The sequence below is a fragment of the Diabrotica virgifera genome, chromosome 3, assembly GCF_917563875.1.
Source record: "Diabrotica virgifera virgifera chromosome 3, PGI_DIABVI_V3a".
NCBI classification, from domain to species: domain Eukaryota; kingdom Metazoa; phylum Arthropoda; class Insecta; order Coleoptera; family Chrysomelidae; genus Diabrotica; species Diabrotica virgifera.
The window spans coordinates 232,323,825-232,338,929 of NC_065445.1; the positions used below are offsets into that span (position 1 = coordinate 232,323,825).

General features: G+C 34.3%; 1 protein-coding gene across 1 annotated transcript in view; it reads right to left on the reverse strand.

Annotated features, from left to right (window-relative positions):
* Positions 1 to 1,004: 1,004 nt before the first annotated feature.
* Positions 1,005 to 15,105, reverse strand: part of LOC126881589 (zinc finger protein 227-like) — a 44,520-nt gene continuing 30,419 nt past the window's right edge. The window contains exon 2 of the mRNA XM_050645951.1: positions 1,005 to 10,634. Within this exon, the coding sequence (XP_050501908.1) occupies positions 9,049 to 10,634 (1,586 nt within the window). The 3' untranslated portion in view covers positions 1,005 to 9,048. The remainder of the gene's footprint in view (positions 10,635 to 15,105) is intronic.

The window sequence follows — 15,105 nt, forward strand, 5'->3', positions numbered from 1 at the left end:
TAGTTTATTCAATTTAATTTAGGTTTGCACATAATCAAGATATCTCAAAAAGAATTAAATTGCATAAATGTTGGAAAATAACAATTAATAGTTGTAGGCTATTAACAATTAATAGTTGTAGGCTATTAACAATTAATAGTTGTGGGACATGTTGGCAAAACTGGTCTTTATTTATTTAAAAACTAGATGCATAAATAAATACTGTTTAGAAAACTTTTTGGCAGTATCAGGCAACAGGTTGGTGATTGTGTAACCCAACACCATTAAATTTTCAAGGGCTTTGTACTGGTAAACATATTTACATTCAGGAAGTATGAATTGCATGAATGACTTAAATCAAGTTTTACTGGATGTTAAATAACAATATTTGATAGACAAAATCAACCAAAACCCATTTCAGACACCAGCTACAGGAGAGAAAATATTCCCACAGAAAATGCTTTTACTTATGTTTGTGGATATCTTAAAAATCACTTAATGGGCATAGTAAATAGTAACTGTGACAGTTGTCAAAATTACCGGACACAGTGTGAATCTTTAGATATGAATTCTTTGTTAATATATAAAACTTACAACCCCACAAAAATGATTCATGTAGCATTACAGTATCCTCCTGATTTTTTTATTAAATAAAACAGATAAAGTAAAAACTAAACTTAAAACCTAGAAAATAAATCTATACAAAATATTATGAGCTACAAACTGATATAAAAACAAAATACTAACACCAAGCCAAGCCAAGCCAAACAAACAACTGTGACAACAAACGCCGATCCTGTATAAGACAAATGTCACCAAAATTATTTGCCATTCATACAAATTGAGAAATGGCCGATCTGGCACATGCGCATAAAAATTTAGTTCATAGATAATCCGTTTGTGTCGGTTCTTGGGAGATATGTATTCTTTGCCCATACTTATGAACTGCATTGATAAAGGTACCAACTTAAAATTTAAAGTCCCCTTTAACTGATTATGAAACCGAGCGTAAATAAAAGCTGGACTTTTAACGGACTAGTTTTATTGTACAATTGAAGTAACATACAAGAGAGAGATACAGGTTACAATTTCCTTATTGGCCATGAGCCGATGGGTAGAGGGGATTTGACAGCTTTCGCCAGCGCTGTTAGTGGCAGTTTTGTGCATTTATCTGATAAATTTAAATGGCGCGCCATGGGTAGAGGAGAGGGGATTTGACGGTTTTCACCAGCGCTGGTAGTGCAGCGTTGCCACATTTAGTAGATTTCTACTTTTTTGGTAGATTTTTGAAAATTTTTAAAAAAATTCTAGTAGGCAATATTTTTTAGAAGATTTTTGGTATATTTCAACATTTTTTATGACTAAAATAAAATTTGCTTTTTAATAGTATTTACCCCATTTCTAAATTAATTTTTAGACATTTTGTTACAATTTCCCAATGTCATTACCGAAAATAAGATTCAGGGGTGGGATTCTGTGTACAATCGCTAACACCGCCGACCGCTTTCTATCAATGTCAATATATTTGAATTTTTAGTTTTAATTCAAATATTTTCTTTCACTTCAGCATCAACTAGCAAAACTAGAAAATAATTCAATTAAAGCTAACAATTCAAATATTTTCACGACAATTGACATCGATAGAAATCGAAGTGTAGATATCTACAGTGCACGGAATCTAGCCCCAGGACGTAGATGATGAATATTAAACAGAAATGAAACTGGATTCTGGTGTAACAAACTTGCAGATTTCAAGTAGCAGTGCAATCAGTACCTATTTCAGGTGTTATTGAAGAGTTCTGGTATTCGGTGAACCTGTTAAGGCCGCGTCCCACCATCAAATAATTTGATCAAACTGGTTTGAGCAAACTGAAAGTGACAGTTAGTGACGTCACATCCTGATGAAAAATTTTAATTTTAAATAAAGTACAAACAAGTTGGACAACTCAATACAAAAAGTTTGATCAAACTAGACTGATAGTGAGAGCACAGATTTTTAGAATTTCAAAAAAACTGCAATTGTGACGTTACTTTGACGTACTTCCGGAGTTTGCTCAAACTGTTTGATCAAATTATTTGATGGTGAGACGCGGCCTTTAGAAGCTAACGATGGAAAACTAAAATATTTGCAAAACAACAAATGTTGTGTTTGCGTGTTTCTAATGTAAAATGCGAAATAATTGTTTAAAGAATGTGATCCAGACATGCAGATGTTAAAATCAGTGGATGACAAAATATTATATACAAATATTAAATATGAAACTGATAAAAATTAATTATAGTTGGTCATTTTGTTCCCCAGTTAAAATATAAAAAAGTTTGGTTTTTGTTTACAAACAGTCGTATTAATTTCTAGTTAAACTCCCTCTGTGGCTCAGTGGTAAGAGCGCCTACCTTTGGATCGAAAGGTCCGAATGGTCGTGAACTCGAATCTCACCAGGGTAGAGAATTTTTCGTTTATTATAAATTAATAAATGAAAATAGTTTCTATCCTTGTGTGATCGGTACCCACCGGAGGGACCGCAGACGTTCGGATATAATTAGCGCCTCTGCAAAGACAATGACATCGACTTTGCAAAGTAACAAGACACTTACTCAACACACACACTACACAATAACACTAGCTACCTATGGTAAAATCCACTGTACCATCACCATGCCAATGCCCATTAGTTGTCGAGGCATTAGCTAAATAAAAAAAATTTCTAGTTAGTCAGCTGTTATTTTTATTATAAAAAGTCCTAAATTATATACAAATATATTAATAAAGTTATATAGTATATTTTAGTTTTTGATAAGTAGATTTTATAATAGTAAGCTAAACTTACAGTAGATTTTCTAAATAAAATGTGGCAACGCTGTGTTAGTGGCTGTTGGCAGTTTTGTTTTGTGCATTTGATAAACTTCACAAACTGAAATGGCGGGTAATATGGATTTTTCAAAAAAGAAAACAAGATATTGCAGCTCTTGTATTGATTCATGTAAAAATATTGAATATAACAGTACTGGATGCAGTTATTATATTCGGAAACATTGCGTACATGTCCTGTGTCAACTAAATCCTTTCCTTTTTTGGTGTTGCTGATTGAAATTGGATATCATGGGAAATAAGACTTGAATCCAGTATAATGTTTAATATCCATTTTGATAGAATTCAAACAAATTACAATTCATACAAATTACAAATTTTAATAAGCAAAGCAGTAAGCACACAAAAATAAACAGAGGTAACCTTTAAAATGTTAAATAATTCATATAAACTTATTCTTTTTCTCAATGGTCTCTTGCGTAAGCAGTCATCCAGTCTCACGAACTTATATATTAAATATTAAAATTATAATGAATAAAATAAAAAAACATAATTAATTTTACTATTAATTCTGTGTATTCGTTTAGTAATCAGGTTACAATAATATTTCAGTTCATAATTTGTGTCTTTCTAGATAAGTATCTATTTTTCTCGTTTTGTATATTTCACATACATAAATTTTATCAGAAAAGTATAAGTTTCAAACCGCGAGATAGCGCTACCGTCGAAACTCACAGCCAATAGACTATTACAGTGTAGTGGGATGGTCAATGATGTCAAAATGAGCAGTGACACCGCGCGAAATACAAATAATCGAAAACTAATATATCACATAATTATGTTTTTGGTAATAATATATGATTTTGGTTGGACGTTTTTCTGCATTGTTAGCAGATGATCCCACCTTTTAATGATTTTGCCCAAAAAATTATAAATGCTTAGTAATTCCGGATACCTAGGACCTTACGAAACCATTTGACATGTATATCAACTAGAAAATTAGGTGTAAATACGATTTTATTATCTGATCAAGAAACTGAACTTTGCTCCAGAATCTTTCGTCTTTCGTCTCGTTGAGGTTGGAATGCCTATTACTAACAAGATAATTGGAAGAAGTGTGTTTTCTTTCTGTGAGGAAAACAATATTCTACATAATTTTAACCTAATGTAATAAAAAGCTGGGCGTAAGTGGTTGAGACTATTTTTGGGTCGCCACCCTGATGTGGCTAGGCGTAAAACACACAATTTGAATCCAGCAAGAGCAAGTACCCAGCAAACAGACTTGAGCCCAATTACGTGATAATTACGTTAAATTTACGGCAAATTTCAACGAATACGTAACTCGGTGATTTATGACGGGAAAAAAACGTATTTCAGTGCCAAATCATTCACCTATATATTTGTGCTTTCTTTATACATATTTGACATTAGAATAATATAAAATCATAATGACGAATATAGTACATGTTTTTTATAATATTTGTGAATTTTGGTTACATCGCAAAGGTACGTTTATTTCACGTAATAATCACGAAACAGAAATAACTTCCTTTGGTTAAATTTTGAGAAATATTTTGGAAACAAAAATTTTACAACGCTTTTGGTTAAATACGTATCGCTTGAATTTTACTCATTGTATTTTATGGACGTCGAAAAATTAGATGTATTTCACGTAAAAGTCATGTAAATAATACCAATATTTAAACAAAAAGTTTATGATTTCGCTTTTAAGATCATTTAGCATAACTATTTCAATCCAACCTTGATTTGAAGCTATTTTTTTCTTTAAAAATATCCCATGAGCTAAAATGATGTTGAGTCTTATTTTCAAATCGCGCGCGGTGATGAAGTACTACCAAACATTTCTCCTCCTTTAAATACCATCACGTGACTAACATAGTTGGTTCGAAAACTAAATTAATCGATTTATCGAATAATAGATACGTTTCGATAGGATTATTTTTTTATATTATTCTGGTATTGAAATAGATTTTTAGTAAGACCAATTAGTTAATAGTAGAAGAAATTTAAAAACAAAAAGAAAATTCGTAATACTAATTTAAGGTAAGTAGAATAGTTTAACTATAATTTAAAAATAATCGATTTTTATAATCGATTATCATTACCTCTAACATCAGCAGCATCAGCTTCTCTGGCTTCTGGCTTCTCACTCTCATCACAACAAAAAGTGAAACGTGAAGAGCTTTATTTCCCTCGTTTTATTTTAGGCGGGTTTATTTATAGTATAATGTCTTTCGTATTAACGTTCACCTCACTGCTCGAGGGTTGAAGTGCCATGATGCAATTAGAAAAAACAAGAAAGTGTCGAAGTGTCCTCCTCGAAATAAAAAGTTACCTGTGTTGTGTTTTGTGTTGGCAAATTTTTTAATGTGTCTTTAGGTCGGTATTTTTTGGTTCATTATCTTATATAATAATTATACAGGACAAATGTTTTAAAGTCTCTAAATTCTACTAAATAAATACATTGTTAATACTTTATATGCTTGTTTTATTTATATTATATGGATAATAATTACGTGATTCATAAGTTAATTAAGGTCGAATTATTTACGTGAACCGAGGACGTATCTTTCACGTGAATACTAATATATACATTTCCTAAAAGATACGTTAATCAACACGTATTTGCAACGTGAATATCCCGAAAGATTTTATTGCTATTTAAGGTAAATAACACGTCTATTGAAGACGAGTTATTCACGTAATTTAAAGACGTATTTTCAATGTGACATTCCAACCAAATTTTCACGTGAAATTCACGTAAACAATTTACGTATATTGGTGACAAATGTACCTAAAATTCACGTAATTAACACGTCGGTCTGTTTGCTGGGTAACCTTAATAAAGTGATTGTCACTGATTACTTTGACAAATTGAAGGTAGTCATGGAAGAATTGGATGTTGCTGGAAAGCTCCAGAATATTTACAATATCGATGAAAAGGGTTGCCGTTTGACACTGCACCACCAACAGTAAGTTCTTGCCAAAAAAGGGACAAAGAGAGTGCATATACTAGCACCTGAGTACGCAGAAAACGTGACAATCGTGTCATGTGCCAATGCTAGTGGTCAGTACATACCACCAATGATATTATTTAAGGGTCAGAGGCTCAAACCATAATGGGAAGAAAATCATTTTTCTGGAACCAAGGGGTAGTTATGACACCCAACGGAAGTATGGCACACAACGTTTTTGTGAAGTGGATCGAACATTTTTAACAGTTTTGAGTTGGAGATAAAAATACTTTGTTGATGTTTGATGGTGTTAACCCGGCATTGGTCGCTAGGTAGGTTGTTACGCGAGTGGTCGCGCGTGAGATTTTCTCTCACATATCCAAATTTTGCCATTCTTTACAAAATTTTACAAAAAAGATGAGGTTTCATCAACAATAAAGTCATTTGCTTTTCTGTTTTATTATTATTATCTTTATATAAAATGTGACTATTGATGCCGCCAATATTTAACATTGAAAAATATATGGTAAGTGACCATCTACAACTAACCCGTGATACAGAATATAGGATTTTCATATCATCGACCACATCCACGGCGCCTTTTATTACATCATAAAAGGTAGGGTTGCCATAATTTATTAAGGCCAAATCCGGACAGGGGTAGTCCAATGGGTTGTAGAAAATGTAAAATGTGAATTTGACCGTGTTGCTACCTCTACATTGTACATATATGCGAAATGCATATGGCACAATTAAAAGTACAGCTGTTTCGCTACAATATACAACTAACATCGAAAATCTCTGCCAGTTTAAAATACATAATATACACCTATGTTCAGGCCCGACCAGAGGGGGGGGCAGGGGGGGGGGGCAAAATTCCCGGGGCCCGGCCGTTAGCAAATTTAAAAAAATTCCTTTTATTAAAATATTTTACAACAGATTGAATTTGCTTGCGGTTTTAATTATGAAATTATTATAAGGAATATTATGCATTTGGAAAAGGCAATAAGGCAATAATATAAGTTTAAGATCTACTATGGGTCAACAACGATTATCTGATTTGGGACTGTTAAGCATAGAGTCGAAACTTGCAAAAACTCTTGATTTCGACCACGTGATCCAAAACTTTGTAGATATGAAAGCAAGAAAAGTTATGTTGTAAATAACAGTTCTATTGTAAATAATTAAAAACAAAGTTTAATTGTTAAAACTGTTTTAATTTTCTTCCTTCCTGTGTCAATAGCATGAGTATTCACTATTACATATCCCAGTTTATGAGTTATCAGATTTTTGGGAATTTTCGTTCAACTGGGTTTGGGGGGGGGGCGGCCGGGTCTCATCCCCGGGGCCCGGCCTGGCTCTGGGCGGCCCTGCCTATGTTTTAACATACTTTAGACCTAAGGTGCTGCGCAGAATGAAATTTCTCACCGTTGGGCCTAGTATTTTCCATTTTTTTTAGTAAAGAAAAAAAATCCGGACATTTCTCATATCCTGACGCCAATCCGGACATGTCCTTCAAATCCGGACTGTCCGGACGTATGGTAACCCTAATAAAAGGATATTATTTCAGGTTTTAAGGGGAAAAATAAAATTAATTTTTATACACAGTTGGTGGCGCCGGTGGTCGCTTGATGAGATAATCTCTCACATGAAGCGCACCGACTCAACAATATGGTGATACTAAGTAAACTGAGTCACTATCTGAGCGGACGAGTATATTAGATTGCTGAGGGAGGATAGTTAGGAAACTAGAAGGAACTACAGCGCGTATAATTTCCCAGAAAAAAAGTTGTGCGCAATTTTCTGAAACCGTGAGAGAAAATCTCATATAGCGACCACTGCCGGGTTAAGTCTCATTTATATGCAAATATTGTTAAAGCTGCTGAAAAGTACGGCATTATACTGTTTTGTCTACCAAGCAATACAACCCATGAACTACAGCCTATGGATAAGTCTGTTTTCAAATCTTTCGAATTGTTTTGGGATGAGGTTCTTCGTTTTTGGATGAATAATCCTGAACGCTCGATAAGACGCACAGTCTTTGGACGAATATTTTCTGAATTTTGGGCTAAGGCTACGACACCAGGAAATATTTTCTCCGGGTTCAAAGCTACGGGAATTTACCCTTTCAATCCATCGGTGATTCCAGAGAGCGCTTATGCACCTTCATGCCTAACCGAACTTGAAAATCCAATTGATGAAAATGGAAATGAGCAAGATTCAAACACCACAAATCAGAAGTGCAGAAACTGAACAAAGTACTTCTGCAGAACCAATGAATCAACCTTCAGCTAAAAGCACCAAAACTATACCTCCTAAACGTACTTCCAACCACCAAGACGTTAGCTCTGACAGTGATGATTCTTCAAAATACTCGATTCACGACATATCAGACAATGAAGATATGGAACCTGTACCAACTGTTTCCTTTGAAGACACCACATCTAAGCTAAACAAATCTTTCACAGAAATGTTATTCACTCCCAAGATTAAAACCAAAATGATGTTAACTTGTTTGATGCTCTTTCTGATAAAGGCGATGCTGCACCGAAAATTATTAAAAACAAAAATGACCAGCCCAAACGCCTCCAAATGAAAATGAAAAAAGAATCTTCAAAGGAGTAAAATTGTTGATACGTCCCTACCATGTACAAGTGGTACAATTAAGAAGCCATCAAAAAAGTCTTCACAGCGAGACCTACCCCACAAGGAATCATGGTACTGCCTCGTTTGTGACGAGGACCCGATCAGAGATATGAGGATGTGCTTAGCCTGTGGACGATATGTCCAGGACGCATTTATCTGCCCAAAATGTGCTGTTTAAAAAATATTTACTTTGTAAATAAATCATTCAATATTTCAAATTCAAAATTATTTTGTTTCATTTTTCAACATAAAATATGTAGAATAAATTTGACTTTCATTTGCAGTCAGTTGTATTTCTTTTTAACCCAATTGAACACAAAATGGTTTATTCTTATTGGCATTATTCAGAACACCTGGCCCTAATACGGAGAATTACCAAAAAAGGTTACAATTAAAAACAATTAATATTCATAACAATATATCAGTAAAAACGAAAGTAGTATAGGTTGTCGGTAAGTTAACTGACATTTAAAGCTATTTTGTTATTTTCTAATTCAAATGCCTCCTTAAAAAAAATCAAACGTTAACGTGGCCTTATTTGGGTCACCTACCTTATTTTTACATTACATTAGAAGATAATATGGGCCCCAGCAAGCTTTATGCTGCGGAGGCCTCTGTTACGCCTCTGAATATACTGTTTTAAACAAGTTTCACACATGTCTGAGGTTTCTCCCCAGTGTGCAATCTCAAATGGGATTTCAAATTGCATTTCACAGAAAACTGACTAAAACAAATCTCACACTTGTAAGGTTTTTCTCCAGTATGCACCCTTAAATGCGTTTTCAAATCTCCTGTTGCACTAAATTGCTTGAAACAAATTTGACACTTGTGAGGCTGTTCTCCAGTATGCACCCTCGAATGTTTTTTCAAATCATAGGATCGACTAAATTGCTTAAAACAAATTTCACACTTGTAAGGTGTTTCTCCAGTGTGCAATCTTAAGTGAGTTTTCAAACTGCCTGCTTGAGTAAATTGCTGAAAACAAATTTCACACTTGTGAGGCTTTTCTCCAGTGTGTATTATCAAATGTCTTTTCAAAGTATCTGTTAGGGAAAATTGCTTAAAACAAATCTCACACTTGTGAGGTTTTTCTCCAGTGTGCATTCGTAAGTGTGTTTTCAAATATCCTGTTGTACTAAATTGTTTAAAACAAATTTCACACTTGTAAGGTGTTTCTCTCGTGTGCACTCTCAAATGTCTTTTCAAATCACCTGATTGACTAAATTGCTTAAAGCAAACTTCACACTTGTAAGGCTTTTCTCCAGTGTGCAATCTTAAGTGATTTTTCAAACTGCCTACTTGAGTAAATTGCTGAAAACAGATTTCACACTTGTAAGGCTTTTCTCCAGTGTGTGTTCTTAAGTGTTTTTTTAAATTACCTGATTTACTACACTGCTTAAAACAAATTTCACACTTGTAAGGCTTTTCTCCAGTGTGCATTCTTAAGTGTTCTTTTAAATTGCTTGCAAAAGTAAATTGCCTAAAACAAATTTCACACTTGTAAGGCTTTTCTCCAGTGTGTGTTCGTAAGTGTAGTTTTAAATTTCCTGCTTCACTAAATTGATTAGAACAAATATCACACTTGTAAGACTTTTCTGCGGTGTGCGTTCTCAAATGTGTTTTTAATTGACTGATTTGACTAAATTGTTTAAAACAAATTTCACACTTGTGAGGCTTTTCTCCAGTGTGTATTCTTAAGTGTTGTTTTAATCTACTTGCAAAAGTAAATTGCTTAAAACAAATATCACACTTGTAAGGCGTTTCTCCAGTGTGTATTCTTAAGTGTCTTGTCAAATTTCCTACATCACCAAATTGTTTAAAACAAATTTCACACTTGTAAGGCTTTTCTCCAGTGTGCACTCTTAAGTGTTCTTTTAAATTCCTTGCATAAGTAAATTGCTTAAAACAAATTTCACACTTATATGGCTTTTCTCCAGTGTGTGTTCTTAAGTGTATTTTCAAACTGCCTGCTCGAGTAAATTGCTTAAAACAAATATCACACTTGTAAAGCGTTCCTCCAGTGTGTATTCTTAAGTGTCTTGTCAAATTTCCTGCATCACCAAATTGCTTAGAACAAATTTCACATTTGTAAGGTTTTTGTCCAGTCCCAACTTTCCTATTTTTAATTAATATTTTTCCTTCGATTTGTTGACCGTTATATTTTCCCTGATGAGGTGAAAGTAAAGTTTCCATCATTTTCATTTTGTCCTCTTCATGGGGACAACCTAAAATAAAATTCAAATATAAACATTTTATTGAAATGAGAATTTTTTGCAGAAACAAAGGTATAAATATAATAAATAAAGAATAAACTTGGCTAGATAGAAGCGATCTAACAGCTACTCGCAAGATAAGAAAAGTCTGAAACAAATTTTTTTTTATTGTTTGTTTACTGTGCAATCAGTCAAAAAAAAACAGACCATAAACACATTTGTTGAAATTTACAATGGCGCGAAGAGAAATATTTCAATAAATATTTACTCTACATGAGTATTACAATTACGTTTACAATTAGTGTTTCTTAAACTAAGAATGGTAAATCTAATAAAAATTTTTGCTTAAGGCGTCTAATTTGTTGACTATTGTCCAATAAAGGACCAGGCAACACTCCTTATGGAAAAGTGGTCCCGGTCAAATTTGATGAAAGTTTGGTCAATGATACTTCTTGATGTGTAGATTAAAAAAGTCCATGGCACCTGGGTCTGAGTAACTACTATTCTCGAGTTACAGCCTTCTGAAGTTATTGGATTCGAGTGCTCGGTTTACGTTAAGTGCACTAATTTACGGTCAAGTGAACGAAAATATTTATTATTAGAAGAGAAACTCATGTTCTTCATACATACTTGCGTGTTGTATATGAATTTGTGGTCAAAAATAGTTGGATCGTATTTTAGTCTTCAGAAAACCTCCGAAAAGTCTCCAGAAAACTAAAGAAGTGCGGTATAAAAGGTGCTGTTGGATCGATATAAGCATTATCATGTTTTCATAAATGCTTCTCAGTTATGGAATACCAGCAAAACTACAGTTCCGCCTTATCTTTAGAAAACTACTGAACAGTGGCGGATCTAGGGGGGATGGGGGTAATTCCACTCGTAACATGTTCCAGAATAATTAAAGAAAAAATTGTTGAAACATAAAAAAATACATTAGTTGACATGAAACTTGTGCCGCATATCAGATATAAGACAGGTAGAGAACATGGACTTGATTTCAATACAAAAAAAAACAAAGTAAATGGTAGTTTGTAAATGCTAAATATTAATTACAATTGTCTATGGAAAATCCGGGTTTAAATCATCTTCGACTATTCGTATGTTAACATTTTGCTGATTTCGGTTAGTTGCATCATACGTCGTGTTAACTAACGACCTATCAGGATACTTAACATTGGGTTGATGTCATGCAAAGCCTAAAAACCACAACACACTGGTGATATGAGCACAAGTACCTACAGTTCTCGCACCAGATTGACAGGTACAGTAGTACCCGTTAATCGGTTCTTCTACAGGTTCATCTTCATCATTATCTTCATCAACCGTATAGGAAATGAATACTTGGTGTTTTGTAGCTTGCCGAAACCTAGAAAATATTCGAACTCTTATGAATCCCGGTTCATCCATATTCTCATCAATTTGAAACTTTTCTGTCATTTTTTCTTATTATTTTATCTAATATGTAAGATGGTGCCAGTTTAATTTGATATATCCCAATCGTAAGGTCTTTTAGGTAGTCTAAGTCGAAAACAGGAAAGTTAGCAAAATCATGATTATGAAGCCTTCTCCATTGACCATTTCTTCTATATGATTATACCTAAGTATGAATATTATAGTTGTTATAAAAATAACCCTACAGAATTATTCTCCATAATATTTTGTATTAAAAAGTTCATCATCATTGGCTGTAGAACCCTGGTGGACCTCGGTCTGTTCGAGAATCAGCTTCCATTCCATTCTATCCTCCGTCTTGGTTTTCCAATTTCGTACTCTTAACACCCGTAACTCATCTTCTCTGGTCCTTAAATCGTACTCTGGGCCATGGGCGCCCATACCCATGGGCAGGGGGGGCAGTGACCCCCTGGCTTTTCGGATGCTTTGAATTATATATGGTTATTCAAAGTATACAAAATATAATGTGCAACATCTTCACGTTTGCCACCCCCCTAAAAATTTTTATATGGGCGCCCGTGCTCTGAGCTTACGTCTTTTCGTCACACTATCCGCTCTTTGGTTATAAATGTGTTTTAATGGCTCCATCTCGTTCATTTTCGTTAAATAAAGTTATTTCATTAATTCTGGAACATGTTACCGGTGGACTTACCCCTATCCCCCCTAGATCCGCCACTGTTCAGTAGTTTTCTAAAGATAAAGCCGAACTGCAGTTTTGCTGGTATTGCATAACTGAAAAGCATTCATGAAAACATGATAATGCTTATATCGATCTAGCAGCACATTTTATACCGCACTTTTTTAGTTTTCTGAAGACTTTTCGGAGGTTTTCTGAAGACTAAAATACGATCCAACTATTTTTGACCACAAATTCATATACAACACGCAAGTATGTATGAAGAACATGAGTTTCTCTTCTTCTGATAATAAATATTTTCGTTCACTTGACCGTAAATTAGTGCACTTAACGTAAACCGAGCACTCGAATCCAATAACTTCAGAAGGCTGTAACTCGAGAATAGTAGTTATTCAGACCCAGGTGCCATGGACTTTTTTAATCTACACATCAAGAAGTATCATTGACCAAACTTTCATCAAATTTGACCGGGACCACTTTTCCATAAGGAGTGTTGCCTGGTCCTTTAGCGCTAACACATTTGGGTGGTTTTCTAGTCGCTGTAAATATTTATCACTGTGTGACACTATCACTTCAGTCACAGTTGGCACTTGAAGGTCTTGTAGGATGTCTTTGTTGCTTACAAACCACGGCGCATCAGTTATTGCTCGTAACACCTTGTTTTGAAAGCGGTCCATGATTGCTAGATTGGATTTTGAAGCAGTGCCCCACAACTGTATCCCGTACGTCCAAATTGGCTCGAGTATGCCATTGTATGCTAGTAATTTATTTCTTAACGACAACTGGGATTTTCTTCCGAGCAACCAATAGTATTTTCTATATATGGTATCAAGATGTTTTCTTTTTTTCCATATATTAGTTTTCCAAGTGAGTCTCTTGTCCAAATGTAGGCCTAAGTACTTTACAGTATCTACCGTTGGAAGGGGAGCATTGTTGAGTGATATTTGAGGAGATTCGCTATGACATTTAGTGAATACTATGTGGCTTGATTTGGATTCGTTAAGTTTTATCTTCCATTTCTTAGTCCACTTCTGGACTTTATTTAGGTTTTCTTAGAGTTGGTCTGCTGCAACAACGGGATCTGAACGTACCGCCATTATTGCGGTATCGTCTGCAAATGTGGCTGTATGTACTTTATTGTCCGTAGGCAAATCGGAGGTAAATAGTAGATACAGGATCGGCCCAAGAACACTACCTTGAGGAACGCCTGCCTTTATGAGATGTAGACCGGTTATCTCGTTTTCATATTTTACCTGGAAATATCTTTCTTTTAGGTATGAGTATAGTATGTCATACATGTTCTGGTGTAGGTCCCTTTTTAGTTTATATAGTAGTCCCTGATGCCACACCTTGTCAAAAGCTTGACTCACATCGATGAATGCAGTTGAGCAATATTGCTTACTTTCAAAAGAGTCTTGGATTAATTCTACCAGTCGGTGAATCTGTTCAACTGTTGAATGTTTGACTCTAAATCCAAATTGGTGTATCGGTAGAAGTTCTTTTTCTGCAATAATTTTCATTAGTCTCTTAGCTAGGAAACAAAATTGGGATATGGAGTGGTACGCTTTCTGCAATCGAAGCAACAATCTCTACACCAAAATTCATCCTTTTACCTACTGCGCCTTTTGCTCTCAGAAGTTATCCTAATAGAAATATATATATTCCATGTTTGTAAGATGTCTCTTTAATCATGCCAAGATCTTTAATCACTGGCAAGACATACCTCTATAGATTTAACCTATGCAAACCAGATCTTTGCGATTTTAATGGCAATGTTGATGATAGTGATGATATTAGTCATTGGTTGTTTGTATGCAAACATAATGATGATGTAATTAAGTATTTGATGCACAATCTGGTTCAGGAACAAATACATTTCCCACAAAATATTACTTCCCTTTTATGTTTGTCTCGTTGAAACTCGATTAAACAAATCATCTGGGAATTTTTAAAAATAAATAAGAGGAAAATTTAACTTGTACTGAATGAGTCCGGTTGAATGTGTTTAGCAATAATAGTCCAATCAACAGCCATTTTCTCGTGGAATTTTGAGAACCAAGGTCGATTTCCTTGAAAATTTGGATTTAGGTAGTAATTATAACCTTTGTCAAAATCTACCCTATGCCAACTGCGCTTTTGCCCTGGGGGTGAAAACAACCCCATCCAGGGGATAAAATTTTTTTTAATCAAATTAACTATGGAAATCGATAGAGCGACCAATTCTGAGTAAATTTTGTTCTATAAATTTTTTTTTGCAAAATTGACACTTTCAAGTTATTTGCGATTGAAACTATGTATGCATTTTCCATTAAAAAGTCTCAATCTTTATAACTGTTTCTCGTGAATAACTTTAAAAAATTTAATTTTATAGAAAAAAGTCATTAAGAACAAAAT